Here is a 12,542-nt window from a genome sequence, read left to right as displayed (position 1 = left end):
TGTTGTTTTTTATGGGTTTTTTTTTGGCCAGTCCTGGGTCTTCATGCATGCTAGGCAAGTACTTTAACCACTAGGCCAAACTCCTGGCTTTATGCTAGTAACAAAGATCCTCACTTTAAAAAAAATGACCTTTCTCTTTTATGTTTTCCTCACATCAGGGAACAAATATTTGAAAGACAAAGTAACTTTTTATAACCTAGGTGCTTGAAATTGTTTCTTTCATCAAAAACTGAGCTCTGGTGCTGGAACATTGTATAGAGCCTTCCTTGGCAAGCACAAAGTTCTGAATTCAAACCACAGTACTGCAAAAAAGCAAACAAAACAAAAACAAACATACGAACAAGCAAGCAAAAATAACCTGAATCCTGAGCTCTGCTGTTTAAGTACTGTGCCCTTCCTAGGGTTGAACTCAGTACTTGGGTGCTACCCCTGAGTTTTTTGCTTTTTTAGCTCAATGCTGACACTCTACCACTTGAAAAATAGCTCCACTTCTGGCTTTTTTGGTAATACCAGTCTCAACTGCTCAGGCTGGCTTTGAACCACAAGTTTCAGATCTTAGCCTTCTGAGTAGCGAGCATTACAGGGGTGAGCCACCAGTATCAGCTCAAATACTTTTTTTTTTTTTGTCAGTTGTAGGGCTTGAACTCAGGGCCTGGGCACTTTCCCTGAGCTCTTCTGCTCAAGGGTAGTGCTCTACCACTTTGAGCAACAGCACCACTTCTTTCAAAATTTCTTTTTAAGTAAAGCCTAAGAGCAAACCTTGTAGACTATATAGTGAGATTCTTTTCTCCAATAGGTAGTGCAATACAAATTTTCTCACATAACACCATTAACATTTCTGGCTCTTGCATGAAATTGTCTAACATTTTTGTTGGCCTTCAAATTAGCCTTTCTTGTGACTTCTTAGTGTAGGGATGGAGGATACATTAATACATTTGATTTGTGCTCAGTATTGTAATATTCCTTTTTGCCAGCAAATTCAGTAGACTAATGAGAGAAGGGAGAAAAGTTTTCATTGTTAACTCTTATGATTTGGTTCTCCTGAATATAAAGAAATAAGTAAGTTACTGTTAAACTACCTGTGTGAATATAAAGTAATTTTTCAAAACTAACACGAATTTACAAGCTGTTACTGCCATTTTCTTTATATTTACCAATTGTCTTTTACAGACATAGCATTCCAAACTCTAGCCTTTTTGCCTCTTGCTAGAGAGCATGTGTATGGAGCTAAATTTTTTTATTTTTGTGAATTTATGCCATATTACCAACTAAAATATCACTGCAGTAAATAGAAAAAGCAGTGGAAGGTGAGTTATGCAAATGAGCCTTAGACATTGTTCACAGAATCTTCTCCATCTTGAAAAATAACATCTCACAGATGGTACCAAAATCATTGAAGTAGTAGATTTAGCACAGTAGCATATATCCTAGGTGGAAAAGTCTGGGAGACTCTTAGCTCCAATTAACCACCAAAAGTTGGAAGTAACGTTGTGGCTCAAGTGGTAGAGTGCTAGTCTTGAGTAAGAAAGCTGAGGGACAGTGCCCAAGCCCTGAGTTCAAACCCTAGGGCTGGCACACACACAAAAATAACTAATTTTTTGCGCCGAGAGTTTGGTCTAGAGGTAGAGTGCTTGCCTGCCATGCACAAAGACCGGGGTTCGATTCCTTGGTACCACATACATAGAAAAAACCTGGAAGTGGTGCTGAGGCTCAATTGGTAGAGCTCTAGCCTTGAGAAAGTCCAAGGACAGTGCTCAGGCCCTGAGCTCAAACCCAGGACTGGCAAACAAAAACAAAGACAGGAGCATTAAATAATTTTTAAAACACAAAGGAAAAGCCAAGGGAGGTGGTCACACCTATCATCCTAGCTACTCAGGAGGCTGAGATCTGAAGATTAAGGTTCAAAGCCAACCCAGGGACAAAAGGACCTGAACTCTTATCTCCAATTAACCTCTAGAAAATGGTGGTTGGCTCAAGGGTAGGGTGGTAGCCTTGAACTGAAGAGCTCAGGGACAAAGCCTAAGCCCAGGGTTAGGGTGGTAGTCTTGAGATGAAAAGCTCAGGGACAGCGCCCAGGCTGAGTACGTGTGTGCGCGTGTACACTTACGTGCATGCATGTGTGTGCCTGTGCGCGCATGCTGATCCTGGGACTTGAGCTTGGGACTGAGTGCTGTCCCTTGGCTTTTTTGCTCAAGGCTTGTACTCTACCACTTCACTCATAGCTCTAATTCCTGCTTTTTTGTGGTTGTGATATAAAGAGGCTCAAGTAAGGCCAGGAGTGTAGCTTATGGTAGAGTGCTCTCCTAGCATGCACAAAGCCCTGGATTTGATTCCTCAGTACCATATACACAGGAAAAGGCGGAAGTGGCACTGTGACCCAAGTAGCAGCCTTGAGCAAAAAGTGTCCAATGACAGTACCCAGGCCCTAAGCTCAAGCCTCAGGGATGGCAAAAAAAAAAAAAAAGTCTCACAAGGACTGTTCAGACCTGGCTGGCTTTGAATCATTATACTCAGATTTCAGGTTCCAAGTAGCTTAATTAACTAAGTACTCACTATGGGCCTGAAAAATGGGCGACAAAGACACTGCCTTTTTTCCTTTGTCAAACATCAAAATGTTTCTTTTTTCTTTTGGTCAGTCAAGGGTCTGGGCACTGTCGCTGAACACTTCAGCTCAAGGCTAGTGCTCTACCATTTTGAGCAACAGCACTACTTCCAGTTTCCTGGTGGTTAACTGGAGATGAGTCTTTGTGCCGGGGCTGACTTTGAACCCACAATCATCTGATCTCAGCCTCCTGAGTAGCTAGGATTACAGGCATGAGCCACCAGCATCCAGCCAAAATGTTTATTTCTAACACATCAATCTGACCAATGGTCTGTAAAAGTTTTATTCTCCACTCATTATTAGTATTTCTCACACTGCTTAAATGTTCATTAAGTGCCCACAATTATCATCGGCATTACCAGGCCTGTCTTAGGAGTACGGCTTCCCAGGACCTTTATCGTGTTCCTATGCTGAAAAGGCCATGCTTTATACCTGGTAGGTGGGGCAGTAACTAACTGGCACAGAAATGCAGATTAAGTAGAGTTCTAGGTTCAAAAACCCAGGCCTAATATATAGTTTCTGAGTGATTTTAGGGAAAAATAGTCCCTTTAAACATCAGTCCATCATCTAGAAAGTTAGTATGATACTTACCTCAGACTGAGGAATTAAAATTATGCCTGTAGAGTACTAAGTACAGAGTACTAACAAATGGGTGCAGAGCTGAGAATTCTAGTATGGCGAGCTTACAAGTTTCCAAGTCTGGAACATAAATGTCAGGAACTGCTGGCACCAGTGGCTCACACCTGTAATCTACCTACTCAGGAAGCTGAGATCTGAGGATTGTGATTTGAAGCCAGTTGAGGAGGAAAGTCTGTGAGACTTTTTAGATGGTTAATTTTAGATAAAGAGTCTCATAGTCATTTCTGCCCAGGCTGGTTTTGAACAATGATCCTCAGATCTCAGACTCCTGAGTTGATAGGATTAAAAATAGGAGCCAGGACAGTTTTTTTGTTGTTTCGTTTTTAGTTTTGGTACTCATTTAGCTTCTCATTAACAATACCAAGTCTTACACCTTTTTTTGTCAGTCATGGGGCTTGAATTCAGGGCCTGGACACTGAGCCTCTTCTCTCATCTTAAGCTCTACCACTTTAAACCACAGCACCAATTCCGGTTTTCTGGTGGTTAACTGGATATGTCTTCAAAACTGGATTGACCGAGTATCCCAGCCTCCTAAATAGCTGGGATTACAGGCATGAGCCACCAATGCCGATGCAAGTCTTATACTTAATATCACAACTGTTACTGGTTCTTTAGGAGCAATTCTATAGATCTATTAAATATGGAAGCTACTTAGTGATATAGTGGAATGTTACTTGAGCAGTGAGAAACTTATCAACCCGCATCACCTGCTCCCACTTTTTAGAATATATCGGTATATCCTTGGCATGCCCACAACCATTGTTGCATTAGGCATTCTATGTTTGAAATTAATAAAATTAGTTCCTATTAATCTTACCTGTAATTTTTACATTTTAGTCAGCCACAATTGTTGTAATATGGATCTCAGATTCCTGAATAGCTAGGCTAATAGGTGTGAGCTACTAGTACCCAGCCTTTTTTTTTTTTTTTTTGTACTGTCCCTTAGCTTCTTTTTGCACAAGGCTAGTGCTCTACCATTGAGCCACTTCAGGGGCTTTTTCTGAGTAGTTTATCAGAGATAAGAATCTCACAAACTTCTTGCCCTTGCTGGCTTCAAACCAAAGTCTTCAGATTTCAGCTTCCTGAGTAGCTAGGATTAGAGAGGGGTGAGCCACCTGGCTTCAGCTGTATTTATGGGGGGGGTATAGGGGAGATTATGCTGTTCCTGGGGCTTGAACTCAGCCTAGGCTAGAGCTTTTTTTGGTCAAGGCTGGAGCTCTAACACTTTGAGCACAGTTCTACTTAAAAGTTTTCTAGTAAGCCAGGTGCGATGGCTCATGCCTATAATCCTAGCTACTCAGGAGGCTGAGATTTGAGGATCATGGTTCAAAGCCAGCCCAGGCACTAAAGACCGTGACACTCACTCCAATTAACCAATAGAAAAGCAGAAGTTGTGCTGTGGCTCAATGGTAGGGGGGTAGCCTTTCAGGGTCAAGTCCAGGCCCAGGGGTAGGGCAGTAACCTTGAGCTGAAGAGTTCAGGGACAGTACCCAGGCCCAGAGTTCAAACCCCATGACCCATCAAAAAAAAGTTCTAGCCAGGAGTTTGGCCTAGTGGTTAAAGTGCTTGCCTAGCATACATGAAGACCCGGATTCGATTCCTCGGTACCACATATAGAAAAAAGCCGGAAGTGGTGCTGAGGCTCAAGTGGTAGAGCTGTAGCCTTGAGAAAGTCCAAGGACAATGCTCAGGCCATGAGCTCAAGCCCAGGACTGGCAAAAAAAAAAAAAAAGTTCTAGTAGTTAATTGAAGGTGAATCTGTCTCATTAACTTTCCTGCCTGGACTGGATCTGAATCATGATCCTTAGAGTTGCGACTCCTGAGTAGCTAGGATTACATTCATGAGCCACCAGCTACCACCTTTCGCCATATTTTTAGCTATAGGGAAACGTGGTTCTTCACATGTTGTTGTTCCTTTTAATTAACGTTCTGTTGCCCTAGCAAACTGTCTTTATTTTTAAAAAAAATTTATAACTAGTCCCTCTAGAATACTTTCTAAGTTAATTTCTCCACAAATTATTAGTTACTAAACATGTGCCATATTCTACTCTTATGGGTCATTTCTCTGAATCCCTTTAAGAATACAGGAGTCCAGACATGATGGCAAAATGCCTATCTAATCTCAGCATTTGAGAGGTGTGTTATATAGTGAGATAATGCCTGAGAAATTAAAATTTCTGAGTCCAAGTCTTCAGCTGCCTTGGTTGTACTTTCTGAAGTTCTTAGTTCAGTTCACTAAACTGAACTAAACTAAACTGAACTAAACTGAACAGTTTACTAAAACTTAAAAAATTGGTGGCAAACTTGTTAGGTGTTAACTTTATATCCTTAGGATTTCTGTTAGAAACAGTGTTGGGGGCTGGAGCAGGGCCTAGTGGTAGAGTGCCTGCCTAGCATTCATGAAGCCCTGGGTTCAATTGCTCAATACAACATACACAGAAAAAGCCAAAAGTAACTGTAGCTCAAGTGACAGAGCTTTAGCCTTGAGAACAGAGGCTCAGGGACAGTGCTCAGGCCTGAATTCAAGCTCCAGGACTGGCCAAAACAAAAGGCAAAAATACAGGAGGGCTGGGGATGGAACACTTGCCCGTCATGTTAATATGCTCTGGTTTCTAGGACTGAAACAAACAAAAAAAACTGGAGCCGGGAGTTTGGCCTAGTGGTAGAGTCCCTGCCTAGCATTCATGAAGACCTGGGTTCAATTCCTCGGTACCACATACATAGAATAAAGCCAGAAGTGGTTCTGTGACTCAAGTGGTAGAACTCTAGCTTTGAGAAAACCCAAGGACAGTGCTCAGGCTCTGAGCCTAAGCCCAGGACTGGCATTAAAAAAAAAAAAAAAAAAAAAAAAAGATTTTGAAATTTAAAGATTTGGGAGCTATACACTACAGGCTGGACTCTAGTGTTTCATGCCTGTAATCCTAGCTACTTATGAGGCTGAGAACCAAGGTTCAAAGCCAGATTAGGAAGGAAAATCAAGACCACCTCCAAAATGATGACTGGGCACAGTGGCTCATACCTATAATCCTACCTACTCAGGAGGCTGAGATCTGAGGATAAAGGTACAAAGCCAGCCCAGGCACAAAAGGACCTGGGACTCTTATCTCCAATTGATCACTATAAAACGGGAAGTGGGGCTTGGCTCAAGAGTAGGGCAGTAGCCTTGAGTTGAAGAGCTCTGGGACAGTGCCCAGGCTAAGCTCAAGCCCCATGACCCCCTCCAACACACAAACACAAAAAAGCTGGGCTGGAGGTGGAGCACTAGTGAGGAACAAACAAGCTGGACAGGCAGAGGAGGCTCTTAGTACCAGAAGAGAGGAAAAGGGAGATGGAAGAGGTGGGGAGGGGGGGAGAGACGGGGGAAAGGAGGGAGGGAGGGAGGAAAAAAGGAAGGAAATAAGTGGAGGGAGAGCCAGGTGTTGGGTTCACTCCAGTAATCCTAGCTGCTCAAGAGGCTGATATCTGAGGAACATGATTTGAAGCCAAGTCTCCAATTAACTACACACGTACAGTTTTGTGAAACTTATCTCCAATTAACACACACACACACACACACACACACACACACACACACACACACACACACACTCTGGAAATGAGCTGGAGTCCAAGTGATAAGACCTCTAGCCTTGAGAGAAAAAGCTCAGGGGCAGCACCTAGGTCCTGAGTTTAAGCCATGGAAATGCCACCCTGCCCTCCACCCCCCCAAAATGTGGAGGACAATGGAAGGGCAACTGATCAAGTTGCATTGTACTTAACAACCTGAGGTATGGAATTTTAACTTCCTTGTATAACTTTTTAACGATTTGTTTTAAATGATTGAAGAGAAAAAAAAAAGCAGCAGGCAACTTCCAGTCTAATTCATTCTCTTCAAACAGAGTAGGAAGTAATAGCAAAAAAGTTACAGCTAACTCCATCTCAGGAGAGAAAGGAAACTGGTTAGGTACTTTTTTATTTTCCCAATATTAAAAGCCAGGTAGTCTTTAAATGAACCTTCCTCTATCAGAACACTTACACCTTCCATCAACCCTGTGGTTAATTCTAAGACAAATATGAGTCTGTGCATAACACAAAATCACAGAAAACATTATGAGTTGCAGTTCTGTGAAACTTTCTCATATCAGGTAAAGCTAGAGGTCATGTGAATTAAACCCTCTTCCTGTTGGAATAATCCTTTCTTTAAAAAGTGCAGTTATAGAGATTCCCTTCTTGAACACTTGTGTGTTAAACTTGTCATTTGAAATATGATGCAAAAATCAATGTTAATAAATTCTTTAATAATAATAAAAAGAAGTGCACTGTCCCTGAGCAGCTTTTGCTCAAGGCTAGCACACTACCACTGAGCCACAGTGCCACTTCTGGCTTTTTTGTTTTATATGGTATTGAGGAATCGAATCCAGGGCTTCATGAATGCTAGGCAAGCACTCTACCACCTAGCCACATTCCCATCCCCTATAAAAAAAATTTTGATGAGGGTGGAAAAAAGTGACCCCAAAGAAAATTATGCCCAAGGAGATACTGTATGTTTTGAAAATCTGGTTTGAGTTTGTTTTCTCATACTGCATCTCTGTTGGTCTCTCTTTGTTAGAGAACTTTTATCCGGTTCTCCGGTTCCTAGCAGAATACACATGGGTTTCCTAGATTTCATTTTAAGTTACATTTCAGACTTAACTATGTCTATCTGATAGACTACTTATCCAAGACAAAGATGACTTAATTATTAACCATAGGACTTTATTGTTAACCATATGACTTTCAATGGTAGCTCTCTTTGCTCCCATTATATTTTTTTAATTTTAAAATGGCTCCTGTGCTATTTCTGTCCTCACTGAACATTTTAACAGACCCCAACAAATCTCTGTGCTCATTGTGTGGCAATATTTTCAACTAATCTGTAATAGCCAATGTTTCTCAACTTTTGGCAGTTTTTTATGCAAATTATACAGAAAATGATTTGTGTATCTTAAAAAATGTGAATAAAAACAGTCTTGTTAAATGTCTGTTTATACTCACTGCTTTTTTTGTTTTTGTCGGTCATGGGACTTGAACTCGGGGCCTGGGCATTATCCCTGAGCTTTATCAGCTCAAGGCTACTGCCCTATCTCTTGAGCCACAGTGCCACTTCCGGTTTTCTGGTGGTTAATTGGAGATAAGAGTCTCCCAGACCTTTTAGTGCTAGGTCTGGCTTTGAAACAGCCTCCTGAGTATCTAGGATTACAGGTGTGAGCCACAGCACCCGCCTACAAATTGTATTTTTTAAGTGAGTTAATTAAAATTCCTTACATTGCGAGAAGGGTATTACATTGCAAGTAATTCACATTAAAAGGCATTCAGTAGATGTATTTATTGGTGGGTCAGTTTTGCCAGTGTTTTAAGTTACATGTACTCATTGCAGACCCTACGTAAAAAACTAGCAATACTACTACTTTATCTGAAAAATATAAGTTGGTTCCATTTATATACTATGATTATCTTACTAGTTTTCAAATTTTGTAGCCTTTACAGGAAAAAAAATGAAAAATGGTGATAAACTGCATTTGTCACAACACATCTTCAAATCATATAGTATAAAACACAACACAAATTTTGTGCACTCTACTTTTTATAGAACAACCAGATTAATAATTGATTTCATTATTTTATTAGATTTATCAATATACATGGCAGCTTTCTCAAATCTTAAAGTTCCAAAAGTATGTAATTTAAAACGTGAAAATTCATTTTTCTTTAGATGTCATTTTCCTAGATTAAAATCTATTTATAAACAAAATAAGTGACAAACTAACACACTTTAGAAATCAAAATATTTTAAATTAAAATACTTTTAATGAATACAAGATGTCTTTTTAATTAAAATTAACTATCATAGTTAAATTTAATATCACAAAGCAAAATGGCTTATCCCCACTAAGTTTTCAAGTGAGGGAAAGTCATTGGGATTTACACTTAATATAAGTTTTAAATGTGATTATTAAATGATAAATATTTTATCAATTATAGGAAGCATTCATTTATAGGAATTTCCTCAGGTCCATCAATCATCTTAGGCCAAGTGTGAGCCCATGTCAACCTTAAAGGTTAGATTTAGTACACCTAACTTGCCTAATAAGTGTGTCAATTTAAGACTATGAATTTCATTAATAAGGGAGAATGATGTAGTTAACCCACTGCCCAAAACTGACCAAAAGAAAAAAGCTAAAACTTAAAACAAGAATGGCCAGTGATGCTGGGCTTGACGTTTCATAGGATAACCTTAAAAAAAAAAAAAAAAGGAAAATAGTAATCACCTTACTGATTAAAAAAAAAACAACTAAAGTTTAATAGTCACTAAAAGGGTAACAGCCACTTAGAGTCTACATTTAAATTTCATCACAGCTAAGAAAACTAGAAACAATGCTATTAAGAAACAACAAAAGTGATAAAACATTTAACACCTAAAATATGGATACTTAAGGTCCTAAACAAAAATATTGAAGGTAAAAGGGCCTTGAAATTTTTTTTGTAACAATTCATCTTATAAAATCAATGTCTAAATAACTCATATCCTGTTGGCTTTGGTGTTTTCATCTATCAACTAGACATTAGTACAGTAGAATACCACTTAGGTTCTTTTTAAATGCTTGGCATTATAATGTGATCTCATATCTTTCCTCAAATTAAATTTTGCTCCACATATTCCACATGTATACAGATGAACATCCATGTGCTGCTCCAACTGTTCATTATTTGGGAATATCTGAAAGCAGACCTGGCATATAGTCTCACCCGCAGATAAATGAGAAATCATATGCCGCACATGGTCATGTTTTCGGAAGTTTCCTTGATCACAAATGGAACAGACATACCTGGCCATGCCTTTGTGCATATCATTGTGCAGACGCAACTGGCGTTCTCTTAAAAACTGCTTTCCACATGTCTGACAAACAAACTGTTTTTCCTTAGTATGAACAGTGTAGTGTTCTCTTAAATGACACCGTTGGTAAAATCCTTTTCCACACAGATTACAAAAATGCTTTCGCCTGTGATCTCTTTCATTTTCTTCCATGATGGCACTCTTAAACATATCTTGGTCTAGGCAACTAGACATATGTTCAACCACCAGATTTTCAGTTTCAAAACGCTGGCCACAATTAGGACATCGAAAAGGACAAGCAGAATGTTTAAACAACTGCTTCTTTTGGATACTGCTTATCTGGTAATGATTGTCCCTAAAGTCATCCAACATTTCAACAAACATATCTCGTATTTCAGATTGCTCATCAGGATTTTCTTCCATGTCCATTTTCTCCTCAGTATTTCCTAGACCATTCATTGTTAGATCTTGAGGCTCTCCACATCTTTGAGCATGTTCCTGAAGCTGTCTGCCCTTCACAAGAATCTGTCCACACTTACCACATGCGCAGATATTTTCAATGTGTTTGGCTAAGTAATGAGAGGACAAGTCTTCCTCCGTTATCGTGAGTCCACACAGCTCACAAGATGCGTTTTCAGTGTCCTCCTGTGCTGGACTGCTGTTGGTAGGAGGCCTCATATTTTCTAAACCACCTCTTTCATCAACATTTATAGACATCCGAGGTTTTAGGGCTTTCCTACCACTTTTTTTAATGCTGACATCTTCTTCAACATAGTATCTATAAAATGGCTCCTCAGGCTCGTCTTCTAATTCATCATTGTCAGTGGATTCATTACAGTCTTTATCATTAACTTTAATAATGTTATAGTCTTTCAGCTCATCAGTAGGAATATCTTCAGGTTCCATCTTGATAACAATTCTTTTCCTTTCAGCCGCTCTGCTTTTTTCTTCACCGACTACTTCAGACTCCACTGTGCTACTTTTTCTGGTGCCAGTGGTGGAAGCCGAGTCATCAGGAGTCTGGCTTGTGTCTCCCCTGTACTTGTCTGTCTGTGCAGAAAATGGTTTAGCAGAATCCTTGTCACCAAATTCAGCTTTGATGGTACTGTCTTTCCCCTCTCTAATGTCTACTATTCGGTGGTAGGATCTTGAGTTTTGGTATGAATGTCTGTTAGTACAGGTCAGCACATGTTCATCTAGTAGCTTTTCACAGCTGAAGCCAAAGCCACAGCTATCACAAGTAAAGCTCCGGCCAAAGCGTCGTGACACACGTTCTTTTGGAGTAGATAATTTGGACACAGAACTCTTTTTACACACATCGAATAGTGGTTCAGGAAAATTACCTAACTGTATAGATTCTTCCTCTGGCTCTCTGATATGTGGTGTATTTACTGTGGAACTTGGTTCTGTATACCACCGATTGGTTTCATTGCCATTTCTAGCCACAGTGTCTTCATACATTCTTACTCCAAAGATCATTTTGTTGTTCTGCTTGCTGGAAGCAGAAGATGAACATTTTGAGCTAGAACAATCTGCATCCTGTATGTCTTCTAAACAGTCAGGAACATTGTACAGCTGTAGGTAGTTCATTGCCACTTTGAACTGCTCAAAACTAGACGGTGCTGTCATAATCTTTCCTAGGTACATAAACTGCAAAATGAGATCAAAACACTCAGCACTAATTTTCATGTTGCTGAGATTCAATTGTGCAGTACTGTGCTGATGGTTCATGAAAAACATTCTAAAATAGGAGCTACAAGCAGCTAAAACTGCTTTGTGTGCTTGAAAGTAAATGTCATCAATTGCAATGCAACAGTCACAGAGAAAACCCCATTCTCTTTGGTTGTTTAGCTGCTGAAGGACATAGCTGCTGTGAGAAGGCTTTGCCATCTTCTATTAATTAGAGACCTATATAAAACAAAAATATTGAAGTCAGACAAGATACCTAGAACACTAAAAATAAAGCAATTTTGTCACCAACTGTGACTTGTATAACTTTCCTACTATAATTAAAGAATGATTTCTATTATAATGTAGTAAACCCAATAATATGTACCTGAATTATCTTTTCCTTTTTGGCAGTTGCTACTTTTTTTTGGGGGGGGGGGCAGTTCTGAGGTTTAAACTCAGGGCCTGGGTACTGTCCTTGAGCACTTTTGCTCAAGGCTAGCACTCTGCCACATGAGCCACAGAACCACTTCTAGCTTTTTCTGTGTATGTGGTACTGAGAAATTGAATCCAGGGCTTTGTGCATGCCAGGGAAGCACTCTACCATTAGGCCATATTCCCAGCCCCACCCACTTTATTATTATTATTATTATTATTTATTTTCTTATTTGCCAATCCTGTGGGCTTGAGCTCACAGCCTGGGCACTGTCCTTGCCCTTTCTCAGGCTAGCACTCTACCACTTGAGCCAGAGTGCCACTTCTAGCTTTTTCTGTGCAATC

The 12,542-nt window shown here is 39.9% G+C and overlaps 1 protein-coding gene across 4 annotated transcripts in view; it reads right to left on the bottom strand.

The window, feature by feature from the left end:
- Positions 1 to 12,542, bottom strand: part of Zbtb1 (zinc finger and BTB domain containing 1) — a 30,822-nt gene that overhangs the window by 2,333 nt on the left and 15,947 nt on the right. For 3 of the 4 annotated variants that reach the window (XM_090344265.1, XM_090344266.1, XM_090344267.1), the window contains one exon: positions 7,978 to 12,002. In XM_090344265.1, coding sequence (XP_090200391.1) covers positions 9,843 to 11,984 — 2,142 coding nt within the window. In that variant the 5' untranslated portion in view covers positions 11,985 to 12,002 and the 3' untranslated portion in view covers positions 7,978 to 9,842. Of the gene's footprint in view, positions 1 to 7,977; positions 12,003 to 12,542 lie in introns of those variants that run through there. The other variant, XM_090344268.1, reaches the window with a different exon arrangement.

This window comes from Megascapheus bottae, chromosome 14, assembly GCF_031878675.1.
Source record: "Megascapheus bottae isolate mThoBot1 chromosome 14, mThoBot2.hap1, whole genome shotgun sequence".
Lineage (NCBI taxonomy): Eukaryota > Metazoa > Chordata > Mammalia > Rodentia > Geomyidae > Megascapheus > Megascapheus bottae.
The sequence above is the reverse complement of the archived record's forward strand: the minus strand, read 5'-3'. Positions and strand labels throughout refer to the sequence as shown.